This window comes from Platichthys flesus, chromosome 18, assembly GCF_949316205.1.
Source record: "Platichthys flesus chromosome 18, fPlaFle2.1, whole genome shotgun sequence".
Taxonomy (NCBI): Eukaryota; Metazoa; Chordata; class Actinopteri; order Pleuronectiformes; family Pleuronectidae; genus Platichthys; species Platichthys flesus.
This window is the reverse complement of record NC_084962.1, coordinates 19134152-19148046: the sequence shown is the minus strand read 5'-3', so window position 1 is coordinate 19148046 and position 13895 is coordinate 19134152. Positions and strand designations below refer to the sequence as shown.

The following is a 13895-nucleotide window of genomic DNA, read 5'->3' as shown; positions in this document are numbered from 1 at the left end:
GGTTCTAAATATCCCATTAAAGGCTTGAAAACAATTTAACAAATCCCATTAGCTGGGGAAATGTTGTGCTGTGTCAAGCTTTTAGCCAGAAACAGTAAATTCATAACCTCAGTGCCTCATTTCCACCTGATAAATGAACTTTACAATGTAAACGCACAAATTACAGTGGACAAATACAGTCTGTTTGCACACAGTTTTACAAGCGGAGTACAAATCCACCTCTAGGTTTAATAATCACAGCAATGTTCTCAAAGTTGTAGCATTTAAAAACAACAACAGTTCATTAATTCTCTAAAAAACCAGGCCTTTTCTCCGAGGTCACACATTTGTCTGACTCGTTAAGATATAGGGCAAGTGGCTAGTGAACATCACAGCTGGAAGCCAATGAATGCTCTTTAACCAGCTAAAAAGGGTTTAAAACCAGTTGTGACTATTAGAGGGAGGATTGGAAAAGGTCCTGCCTCTTCTGATCACTTCAACCCTCATCTTTGTTTTTCCCAGAAGTGCAGACACATCTCTGAGAAGCGCCTGTAGAGCTGGATTTCCGATATCAGCCTGAATCTGTGATGTGTGTTTCGTGGAATCGTTTTATTTTTCCAAATTACACCCGATCCAGTTGGTTATCAGCGTCCTGCAGTCTCATTAACGACGTGTTATCTGATGAACTCACGCAAAAACACCAACTGTTTGATATAAGATATGTCTCGAGTAAACAGACTAACCCCCCCCCCCCCCGAATATGCACAAACAGCAGCAGTTTTTCCCCTGAGCTGGTGAAGCAAACAAAGATCAGAGGTTATACGAGCCCTGTTCAGCCGAGCCCAGCGGATCATGAAACCCTCCTGGGTGTATTTACACAACCATTTAAAGCACAGACAGCATTCAGTGAGGCCAACATGAGAATACTGCCGTCAGTGGTGTGAGAATTTAACCTGTACACAATGTCCTTTGTGTTGGTTTTGTGATGCAGAAACAACGTAGACACAAGCTCAAGCAATCATCATTACTCTTTCAATAAAGAGTTTAGAGTAGAAGGCTCTAAATCTTGATGGATGTTTCTGTTCTGCAGCTTCAGACTAAACCAAAGATAGAAAAAAGGTCCTGTTGGTTTCTGGATGAGTGCACGTTTACCGAAAATAAATGGAGCAGGGCAGATGTACTGAAGCTCTACAGCAGCATGAAGCTTCTTAGAAAGATAAGCACGACAGCAAGACCACATGAAATTTTTATAATGCCAAAAACAAAGAGGGAACGGGGAGTCACGGCCGTGTGGTCGTTAAACCTGACATTCACTGAGATGCTGGTGCACTCTGGCACTCGGCACCGTCTTCCTGGGACATTTATATAGAGGTGGGGTCGTCTTTTAAAAAGCAATCGCTTCTGTTTCAGTCTCGGATCAAGTTGAAAAGTCTCCTCAGGGAATTGGATGTCTTCACTTGATTGAGTATCACTGTTTCAGCGTCACTACACGTCCGGAGCTCGCTGATCTCACACACATTCCACCGCTGTGCTGCAGCTTCTCCACGCTCAGTCACTCGCAGAGCGTCGCAGAGGGGCCGTCCCATTTCCCCCAGTGTGTAGTTCCATGCAACATTTATTAGACAGATGCCAGTTACACAAAAACTGCACATGCTGCGTAAGAAAATGCTTTTAAAGAACGTAAACCTCGCCTGGAGCTTGTGCTGTTCTTCATTTAACTGGTGGATTTATAAAAAGGAGATAAAAACTTAAATCATGTTTCTCACAGTCAAATAGATAAAGAAAACTAAAAACTAATATAAAGACTTCAAATCTAAGTCTTTAATCATGACTTGAGTTATGTTTGGTTTCCTGAACAATGCTGGTTGATGAGATGCTTCACCTCCCGACACGGCTCGACACTCAAAGAAGAAACGTCTCGAGGTTCTTAGACTTCACATCCGACCTGGAGGTGTCCAGGCCCTTAGCTCATAGAGTATGCATGGGGGCAGGGCGAGCAGCGTTAAGATGCAAGCCCTCGCCAGGAAAGAGGGAGAGAGGGAAGGAAGGGGAGATTGAAAAATAAATGGAGTGTGTGATTGACAGCCTATGATTCTGGGTATTAGAAATAATTGGATTAGCGTGAAAGAACCAGCCGGCCATGACCCCCCCGATGCTTGGGACACATTAATATTGAATATCCAAGAGCGGTTTTCCTCCATCTCCATCACTGGGATACAAGGCTTGGTCACAAAATACCACATCTCCTCTGAAGACTCACAACCTTGAGGGATTCACATTCAAACCAGCTCAGGCGTTTGAAGGCAGCTGGTTTGTGCTCGTCTTTCACAGGGAGAAGTTGGCAACACTTTGACAGGATGTGAGGCAGCACGTCTCTGTCCTCCGGTCTGTAAGGGCTGTGTCTTATCTCTGAACATCACAGATACGCCTTCAAAAGATGTTCACAGGTGGATGACTTCAAAACAAACAAGTGGACAGACAGGAAACCAGCGTTTGTTGGAACCGAACCCTGAAGAGACGATGTGATCAGCTGACGATGCACGATGATGCATAATGAGCTCATCTCAGACGACAGATGGGAGCACAACGATCACAGCTTTGGCTCGAATCCCAGTTCACGCTGCACGGAACACAAACATCCATCCAGGAACTTCTTAAGAATCAAGTATTCATCATTTCACATCCAAGCGTCTGTGTAAATGCCGTTGAAAGCAAACGTGGGACAAATTGAATTATGCATTCACGTGGTTGGCCTGTAAATCTGAAGCCGTTTTGTAGCCAACTATCGACTCACGTCAAGTACACAAGGCATCTATTGTGTACTTCAGAATAACACAAAACATCTTACAATATTGATTATTTCTTATATAAAAGTTGCTGAACTTGGACAAAGTAAAGTACAGAATTCCCAACATGAATCCAAGCAGCAGCGATGAAGACAGAACTAAATCTGCCTTCACTTCTCTGCTGTGTGAGTTGGTCCCTCTCCACCTGCTCTCCTGCCAGTGTGCTGCATAACTCTTCTCCAAAGTCCTGTGAAACATCTCCAAAAACACACAAAAACAAATTCCTCCACGTTGACATCGGCTGGCAAACTATGAAAGTGCTCACGCTGCAACTTTGTCACGATAACGTTTGTCCACCTCGTCTTGCATTGTGGGCCAGACCAGATCAGGTTATATAGAAACCCTGCATTGTTTAACTCAGGCTCAATTAGACTCAGATTTCCCCCTTGGTGCGATTAGGAAGGTGTGAATACAGACTCTGATCTCAGGTGAAAAACAAAGAGGACCTTTGAAAGAGGTGGTTGCTGTCTGGTGCCAATAGGAATCTAGAGCCGCTTGTTTGTTGTGGGGACACGGCTCCTGTAACCACATGAGCTTTGCATTCTGGGAAGCTGGGAATTCATTAACAAAAAGAAGTATACATTTACTCTAAAATAATAAACTAACAGTATAAACAAATCCCCACAAAACATCTAAACACATCCTGTTTGCCTTGGTTCCTGTGCAAATGATATCGACTCACTATTATTCAATATATTGAAGTTATTGTTCAAGAAATCAATAACCTCCGATTGCTAATGAGCAAGTCGTATGTTACCTCCGAGCTACACAAGACAAATCACACCTGCTGTGTCAATCGCACAAGGCACCGTCATTAATAGTAACGCCAGCCCATAGATTCTACATGTGTGTGTTTTTGTGTGTGTGTGTATTTGTGTGTCTGCCTCGAAGCCCTGTGAGACTGAGGCCACTCTGCTCAGCATAAGTCACTGTCTATAGCAAAAACATGCTAATAATGCTGCAAACGTGCACTGCTAATGATCCCCAAAAGCATTATGCACAATACCCACTTGGATATTCCAATCTTCATTCATTCATTGGTGGATTTACAGTATCTTAAAGTTGAGACGATTAAAAGCCGAGTTGAAAAGAGAAGAACCAATTATACCAATAACTGTAACAGCCTCTAAAGTGAAGTCAACATGGCCCTCATCTCTTCTACATGTTCCATCTTCCATCAGTTCATCATCCCAATCCTGCTTCTCCTCTCCTCTCTGAGATCCTCCTTCAACTGGAATACTCTTCTCACTAATTAATCCACTTCAGAAGATTCTATTTCAATGGGGGGGGGGGGGGGGGGCACACACTTCTTGCAGATGTTTCACAATAAATACCTTGTAGTGAAGGCAAGGGACTGTGTCCTCGGAATTGCTGGAAGTGTTATAATGTGAAGCAGATGGACAGAGCGGAGTCAAACAGCAGCAGCAGCAAATTAACACAGTGGGTAAAAGTCTTCTTATTAAAATATGATCAAATTAACTAAATGGAAATAACAGCCTCGAAGGAGATGTTTCCCTTAAGTTGTTAAAAAGATAGTTGGAAAGTAGTAATGGGGATTATTACCTTAAAATATGGGACTAGTGGATTCAAATGAGATTTCATTGGGGAGTAGGAGTTTTCCAGCCACTGTGCAGAAACCTATAAAACCCCCGACGTGTATCTGAGAGAATGTGAATTCAATAGGAACTGAACAGGTGATGTGCATCTTTAGTATTTTTAGAACTACGCCAAAAAGGAAATGGCAGATTCGGTGTGAAATGTAACACCTGGGCGGAGGTACAGTGTCTACTGAGGGACATTCTTATCAAAGACGGGAACCAGTGAAGTAAGAGAGGTCAGTGGTAGATCTGTGGGTTGTGTGTGTAAAGTGACACCAAAGGAAAGTGAGTGTGAGAGGAAAGGGAAGCGAAACCAGACACCATGAAGAGCTCACAACGTTCTCATACACAAAATACAACATGGCTGCTTTTGTAAAGCTACTGGAATCTGTCAATAAGCAGCTGCACACAACAGGAAGACACACACACACACACACACACACACACACACACACACACACACACACACACACACACACACACACACACACACACACACACACACACACACACACACACACACACACACACACACACACACACACACACACACACACACACACACACACACACACACACACACACACACACACACACACAAAGCAGGTCCATTTCCTGCTGCAGGTTGAAAGCCTGTGGTGTATTGATGGGATTCAGCAAAGAAAAGCAAAGCTGAAAAGATCACCTTTAGCTTAAAATGTCAGTGTGCACATTCAGGAGGTCTGCATGGTGGAAAGCTCCACAAGACTCCCAGTGCCCGACTGAAAGGACCAGTTCAGATTTCTCTATACCAGTCCAGCCTCTCTCTGGGTTTGTTCTCTGATAGTTTAAGTGCACATCCCACAGTCTGTGTCTCCTGAGCTGTGGGTGGACTGGGTGGACTGGGTGGACTGAGTGGACTGAGTGGACTGAGGCGCCACACGGAGCCTGACGGGGTATCCATGACTCGTTACTGACATTTCAGTCAGCTTTCTCTTTCAGGCACTAACATCTTCTGATTAAGTGCAAGTTAAGACGCAGCCACGTCAGCTGAGCGACTATTACATGTCCAAGAAGTGGGTGAAAGCACATTTCAAACCTCCGCAGACACACTATGACGGCAAAACAGCACAGTATGGCCATTTAACCCCACTGCACTTAAACACATTAAATCTTAATGGTTTAAAACGGCATCACCTGCCACCTTCATGCATCATAACCCCCGGACTTAGACCCAAGGCAAAAGTTCACTTAGCCGTGTGATGCTCTGATGTGTAAATGGTTGAGGACAGACCTGGGGACAGTTTTGTCTCAGTTTTTACAAAATGTCAGCATTCACGTCCCCAAACTGATCTGAAAAGGCCAAACTCCCGACAAACAACTTCTGTTTCCATCACAGTTAACTCCTCCCAATTATTTTCTCAATTAATCATCCTAGTAAAAATGTCAGAACTGTCAAATAAACTGCAAAAGGCCAAACGTCACCTAGAATTCAAAGAAAGAGAAAAAATAAAGTCCTGGATCTCCGTCTCTCTTGTACCAGGCGCCAGTTTCTATATTAAAGTGAACAGCACTAAAGTGGCTGATGAAGCAGACTGAGAACACCAGCACGGTGTTGGTTAATGTAAAGTAATGTTCAACTCTCCACGACTCTCCACGTCCGTAATACTCGTGGCTGTGCAGCCGAGGGCGATGTGTGTGTGTGTGTGCATTCCACACGGTGCTCTGTGTTTGTTTATAGTCCTGCATGTGCACTTTCCTCTCCACGCTTCAGGGCTCGCTCACGCCTCAACCCATCGCCCATAACCACCCATCTAATTTATTTGTTGCTCGAGGCTTTCCCAAATTAATGCTTGATGACTATGCATGAGCGGGAGCAGAGCTGGGAGAGTAGATACAGTACGAGCGGGGGGGGGGGGGCCTCAGGAGACACCTCTGAAGATGGAAACAGTCTATAGGCATCGAAGCTTAATAGACCATCATCTTCCCGTCCAGGCCTGTGGTGTGTGGGAAGCTGGGGCTCGGCCCCTGGTGATGGCCGGACCATACAAAGGCTACAACACACACACAGACACACACAGACACAAATTCATGGAAGACGTGCACTGACAGTTTGAGAGTCTATCGATGTAAACCTGCTCCATCAGTCACTCTGGAGATTCTCTGCTCGAGAGGCAGCGAGCGGGGGGGCCAGAGACCGGGGCCGAGTACATTCATCCTCATCCTCCACCAGTACAAACCCAACCGCTGGACCATCCATCCTCCCGACTCTGTAAGAGCCCCGCTGCAACAATCCATATTAATTTATGGATTTAAAATATCTAAAGCCTCACGGGCGATCCACTAGGACTATATATTTACACTGACTTTATTACACCATTACAATATTCATTACTTGGGTCTCTCTTTATTATATTCCCAGCCTGCGTTTGGGCCTTGGGCTGCAGGTATTGGATGATTTGTCTTCATGGGCCCGATGGTAACATTCCTGATTCATAACAGTGGTCCGAGATCTCAGGGTCACTTCCATTTCACAACTTTAAAAACGTAAGAATTTACATCCGGTGCTTCGACCAAATGATCGTCGTGAAACTTCCCTTCAATCTCAATCCTCGTGAATAAATTCAAATGATAACAGTTTCCTATGGAATCTGTTCTAGGAGCACATTATCATCTCAAGTATCGACACACAAAACAATGCGTGGAAACCTGGAAACTTGTGAAAATAGATGCTAACTAGAGTTGCTGTTTATATCTGACATCAGTTTCTGAATAGTTTCCTAGCGATTGACTTGTAGACATCCCTGGTTCAGCTCTGAAATCAGACCTCAACCACACAATGATCTCTTCTCTCTGCAGAAACATGAACCGTCATGAATCTATTGGATGTGACCAGTTTTTTTTTACTCAACTCAATAAGACAAGCTTGCAGCGATGGAGAAGGGAAATTCTAAAAATAGAGTAAAATCACAAGACCCTTCACGTGATGATTTTGATTCTACTGATGAAACGACACAAAGCTTCAGGGAAACGTATTTCTTTGAAAGTGAGGTAGTTTGCTCTGATCCCAGTTTACCTTGTCAAACTGGTATTTTCAATCCACCAGCCTCTTAACCTGATTATTGACACACAGGGTGGTTCCACATGAATGTAAACAGTAATGACGTCCCTGTGCCTTTGCTAACGCGAGGGTTGGAATGTAACAGAGCCTCCATTGTCTCTGCTTCACACAAGTTCATCGATGTACATCCACATAGGAATCACTGCTGGTGGGGAGTTACAGTTATTATAGACATTAGACAATTAAACAGAGCAACTGGAGGGGCCAGCAGTAACTCAATCCCCCCCGTATGCAGGCAGAGCTTAACGTTTGCTCTGGGAGTAGACAATAACAACTAAAGTGAATCCTGAAGAGAACAAGGCACAAGGAAAGAAGGGATGAGTGGACAAGAGGACGAGAGAGGGATGGAATGAAGGGAGGGGAAGGGAGGAGGGAAATGACAGATGTAAGGAAACAAAGAGAGAGAGAGAGAGTTTCATCGGCTTCAAATGGCACAAAGAAATACTTTACAGACCACCTGTCTCTATTCCACAGTCCTCTGACCAGCACATGCACCTGATCTCAACACTAATCTGGTGTTTCCAACAGCCTATAACAGAAAGAAGTTTGGAAACCGTGTTATGCTGCAAACAAACCGTCCTCATGGCTAAACGCTCAATTAAATCTCATGCACCACACACAGCAGGAGCAGGATGAGTCATACAAAACAGAAAGCAAAGATCACTCAGAGCAAAAGTGAGTCTGTGTTTGTTAATTAGCAACAGGTCGAATCATTGTGTTTTTTCGAAAGCAGCTCCAGGGGTCGCAGAGGGAGCTGGTGCAGGTCCCCAGTACAAAGGGGAAATGGATTTCCTGTGTAATTTCAGATTTTCACACAACTATTAATACCAGAAAAGACTCAGAACCAGCCGGTGTGTTTACCACGGACACAGATATCGTGTTCTGAGGATGAGCGATACGGTGTTAGTCCTTCTGCAGTCTGCTGATGATGCCCTGACTGTGTGACACTCACTGGGATTGTGTTATCTGAGGTAAACCGGTGGCAGGGACGACAGTGGCATTAAGAAGTGAGTCAGGCAGGTCGCTGTGGCTGCTTTAGAGCAAATGCTAAATCACTTTGTCCTGATATAGACGGAAATATATACAGAATGTGGAGTGGAGGCATCTGGCTCAGATCATTTTGTTATTAGTTTTTGATTAAAACATATGAAACATTTAGATGATTGGAAAGAAATCATTCAGTAACTTGTCTGTCAAGTTATGGTTTTAACAGTGGCCAAAGAAACAAGTTCTAGCTTCTCAAATATTAGAATTAGAAGCCTCTGTTATAATAAAATCAAATTTAATAAATAAGCTATTAAAAGAGGATAATAGATGGTGGGGAAAGAAAATGTGTGATTGATAAGAGAAAGGAATCTTCTTTCTGCAGCACAACTGTACAGAAAGTACCCCGAGATCAACAGTCTAGTTTCTGCACCTGTTAATCTTGATAGACTTTCAAACAGGAAGTGTGAATATAACGCGTCCTGCGCTGCCACATCTTAAACGCTGCCACCACAACTCCACAATTACACCGGTGGACCACAGGAACATGTTTCTGTCAAACAGAGATTGGTAGTTTACTGTCAGATAACACTGAGGCTCAAGCATTTGTCCAATCTTCCTGGATTTCCCCCCCAGCTTTTCATTATCACCCCCCATCGTGCTCGCCTCCGAAGCCTCTCTGAGTCCAAGTGAAACCCTCCAGAGAGCCTGTGATTCCTGGCAGACAAACAGATTTAGCTGATTGTAGAATAGTGGACCTTCTCTCACAACAAGTCGTTTATCCTTCACAGGGTGTCCCCAGTGGCCCCAGTGGTCCCAGTGGCCCCAGTGGCCCGTCCTCAGCCCATCACACACACAGCACTAACCCGCTGAGACCGTGACACGCTGCGGGCCAGATCCCCAGATAACTGGGTCAGATGGGAGAGATGTGGTGTAAGAAGCGGGCGGCAGAGAACTTTATCTTCAAATAATTTAAGAAGCCTCGACCAGATGACATCAGAGGTAGAATTTTAGAGAGGCTGGTTTTTACTCAGCAGCGTTATCGGCTTCACTAAGGAGAGTGAGGAAAAATAAATCAACAAACAGAGACGATACAAACCTCAAACTTTCAGGAGCAAATAAACTCCTGTGTGGCTTCAAATATCTGAGTAACAATGAACTGGTGCCATATTACTTACAACAGACAATGATGGCAATCATCCAGCAAAGCAAGCTGCAGCCAAAAGAGCATTTTCAGCCCTATTTTAAAGGCCTTGAGATGGAAATCAAAAGTATCACTAAGATATCAATACACCTCTTCTATTAACGACAACTGTGACTTCCTGTAATGCTTCAATTGTGAGTTCTTCAAAGAAATACTGAGTTCCACTGCTGCTGATTTAGATTAATATAAAAAGAAATGTGGATTTTCAGTTCTTTTCTGTCAGAATTGAACATCCTACAAAAGCTGAATCACTCTGTCGGCTGAGTATTATTGATTTAGGGAGATTTCCCGCCTGCTTTGTTTGGTTTGGTTTGGCACAAAAGGTTTTATACATAGTGGTGATCAATATCCAGCTTTTAAAAAGACAAGAATGTGAACGTACTCAGGGAGGATAATCAAGTCGATAATCCTGTAAAGAAGCTTCTGTACCTGTTGTCCTGAAAATGAACGTCTACATGAGACAACAGCAAAACAACCGACAACTCATCTTCATCAATCCTCTCGATTAACACAAAACACACAACTGATCACTTTAGGTTAGTCTTCGTCTCAAATCACCCGGTTGCCATCTTGAATCTGAGGGAATCAGCAGGTGATTAATTCCAATCAGAAACTCGGTATTCATGTGCAGACCCATTTCGAGCTGGAGTCACTAGAATCAGTGCCTGAATCCCCCAGAACACGCCTTAGCCTTTTTTAATTAACTTTATATTTGGTCTTTTTTTTTTTTAAGCCCACAAGGGGAGAATCTGTGTCCCCACTGTACTTCATAAACACAGGCAGCTGCTGTGACGAGTCATTACAGGATCCACTCCGTGTTGTGTTGACTCCTTGTTTGCAGCTATTGTTGCTTTCAAAGTCAAAGTTACACAAAGTCAGGTTTGAAAGCACAGAACTCGGAGGGAAGGACTTGGGGACTTTGGGATTTAAATGTGAATCGTGAAATAAAGGTATCCCCAAAGTCAACAACTACAGTTTCAGATTAACCACGATTTCATTCTAAAGCTGAGTTCCGAGTTAACTCCTCAGATCTGTGTGTTTTGTAGCAGCTGTGACGTCTGTGATCGGCCGACAGGAGGATGCACACAAACGGCAACCTGTTATTTGTAAACAAGATGGCCTCTCGAGGGCGCGACGCGTTTAATGCCACGTTCGTGCGGTTGTCAGCTCGACAGCCGAGTCTCTTCACCTTCAGGCGGCGGCGGATTTCATCGACGTGTCAGAAACGTCATCTGCATTTCAAACAGCGCGTTTATACAACTGAATCCAAGCAATGATCAGATTGGGATTCAGGGCTGCGCTCCACATCCGTAAGAGATATATTGATTAAATATCATGTTTTACTACAAGACTGAACATTGTAGGACATTTTAATAACTAGTGTTGAAGTTCAATCGTGTCTTGAAAGCTGCGTTAGTGAAAAGGATTTCTGACAGTATTTGTCTTTCAGGGGATTCATCTTCACGGAAATTATTGTTTTTCATACTTTTGACATATGAATTTCTCCTGAAAGCACAAAAAGCAATAAAGTGGTAGAGTGGTGTCCAGTCTATCATCGTGATGTTTCATTTTGTGAATATTGACCGTTGGAAGTCTTATCTGGACCTCAGTCACGTGATCTTCTACCACAACGACCCCCCCCCCCCCACCACATCTGACTTCCAGCTGATTTCAGTCCATCTGAGTGTCTCCACCACGGACACATGTGCTCAATCAGGAGACCAGCCCCTTATCTCCTGGCCCGCTCAATGCTCCTCTGTGTGGGAGCACCAGAGGATCTCCCTGAGTGAGTGTATGGAAATCAAATCAATCCCCTTCTCCTGCCCCCCCCGCCCGCTCCTGTGTGACAGCTCTTCCCAACAAGACACCAGATATAAAGATATAAGGATCTTTGTATTCCACAAATGGAAGAGCAGTGATCACAGCCTGGACGTCACCTGAAACCGCCTCAGAGCCTCCACAGCTGGGCCTTCCACCGGATCCCCCCCTACACACACACACACACTCTGTGCTGTGACATAACACAATCATACAACACACTGCTACCTGTTGGTGTTCTCCACCCTGCTGCAGGCTGCCAGCCTCTGAGCAGTTTGGGATGAGAGGGGGGGGGGGGGCACAAGCTACTGAGTGGAAAGGGATATACAGGGGCACTGCAACACTTTCTCTGCAAAGGCAGATTATGACTCCATTTCAGAATAATCACACAGACACACACACACAATCGTTGTGGGTGCATGCATGTTGCAGGCTCCCCTTAAAGTCCCCCCCCCCATCCTCAGGAGCACATTGTGAATGCATGTACGAGCTGGCTCCATGCAGACATGGGAACCTTGAAAGACAGGTAGACCAGCCCGGGGGGGGGGGGGTCGGTGGATCCTGCATGCATTCCTTTCCCCCCATCAGGAGCTGCCTGCTGCTAAATCACGCGTAACGAAGAGCGTCACGCCGAACTACGTTTAAAAACCTTCCAAATGAACGTGTCGGATCCGCCAACAGGGGAACACAACCCCCGCAGTGTGACGGGACATATTCCACTGAACACAACGGCGGTGTGTGCCGTTTTCGGCTGGAAAAGACCCACCGTGTCGGGTTGGGATCGCGCAACAGCACAAGTTGTGTTGTCGCTGTGCGCTTGTTGCCACCGCTGGCCACGATGTGCCGCACTCACAGGACACACGGGCGAACATTTTGTAAAAGTTAATTTATCATCCACCAAAGAGTTTATTGGTATGTAACACACGAGCCGAATTGTAAATGAGACACGCGGGAGTCGTCCACGGGTTTGAACCGTGTCCTGCGATGAGAGACTACAGCAGCAGGGGGACAACACGTTAAAAAGGTGGGGTTTTCAACTGGGTCTGGTGCGACGTTTGACTCAACTCAGCCTTACCTCTTTGACTTTGGCCCGCCGGTCCCTGGTCTCCGGGTCCAGGGGCTCGTGCCCGGTCGTCCCCGGCGGCCGGTGGTACTCCACGACGGGTAAATGGCCGCCGTCCTTCGCCAACTGAGCCAAACTGTCCCTGGAAAGTTTCTCCTTGTCGTCGAGGATGTCCTGCTGGATCTCGTCGGGTCTCTTCTGGAGAGTATCCTTGGCCTCCAGCAGAGCCTTCTCGTGGTCCTTCTTGATCTTGGCCAGGACCCGGACGTCGCTGCCGGCCGAGCCCGAGTCGCTGCTGTCCGGGCCGGTGCGGGTGTTAGTCTCCACCGCGGAGGAGTGGAAGAAAACTCCGCTGAGCAGCTTGGACGAGTCCGGCAGGAAGAAAATGGCCCCGAAGCAGAGGGTGATGAAGGCGCTGAACACCAGCAGCAGGATGAACTTCTCCGTCAGCCTGAAGGAGGTCGGGCTGGCGGACTTCCTGCTCGGGGTGGCCGTGAAAGGCAGGAGAGTTGCAACGGGCATTTTCCCCCCCTTGGTTCCCCCTCCGGTAACTCCAACAACGAGGAAAAAGAAACACACACAAACGGACACACACGGGTTCGAAAACACGCGGCGTCGGGGCTCGGGGGTTCGCTGGCTTCCGCTCACAGGTCCATGTCCGGGCGGAGGGAGCGAGGATTCGGTGTCAGACGCGCGGCGACAGCGGGGAGAGCTCCGGAGGAAAGTTGCGGAGCGAGCGTGTGTCCATGCCGGAGCCCGAGTGCGCACGGAGCGGAGCGGCTGGCACAGGAAGCGGCGCTGGATGGGCAGGACTGACAGCCGCGGCCAGCGAATCACTTTCGGCCATGTGAGTGGAGGAGACCCGCGGGGGCGTGGACCCGCAGCTCCGCGGTATAAAGGCTCTGACAGCTCGACGGAGAGCACTTCACTTCCTGGTGACATGCGGAGCCACATGTGGAACGAGAAGAGGAAGAGGAACAACCAGATAACAGAAAACTACCAGAGAGGCAGCTTCTCTAAACTGTGTCATAATCAAGTTTTATTTCCAAGCTGTAGGGGTAAATATTAAAAATACAAAAAATAGTTTACAATATTTGATTTTACAGTTATTTGCCACAGGAAGTCAAAGGGATAGTTCACCCAAAAAGTAAAGTTCACTCATCATCTACTCTCAATTAGCCAGGTGTGTGTGTGTGTGTGTGTGTGTGTGACTTCAAATCTAATACAATTGAAGTCGATGGTGACCTATTCTTCAAATATATTAACACAACAGAAAAACAACACAACAAGCCTCCGTGCTCCT

At 45.9% G+C, this 13895-nt stretch overlaps 1 protein-coding gene across 1 annotated transcript in view; it reads right to left on the bottom strand.

The window, feature by feature from the left end:
• The window catches only part of man1a1 (mannosidase, alpha, class 1A, member 1), a 93503-nt gene extending 80126 nt beyond the window's left edge, over positions 1-13377 (bottom strand). Inside the window, exon 1 of the mRNA XM_062410855.1 lies at positions 12605-13377. Coding sequence (XP_062266839.1) covers positions 12605-13114 — 510 coding nt within the window. The 5' untranslated portion in view covers positions 13115-13377. The remainder of the gene's footprint in view (positions 1-12604) is intronic.
• Between the last annotated feature and the right edge of the window lie 518 nt (positions 13378-13895).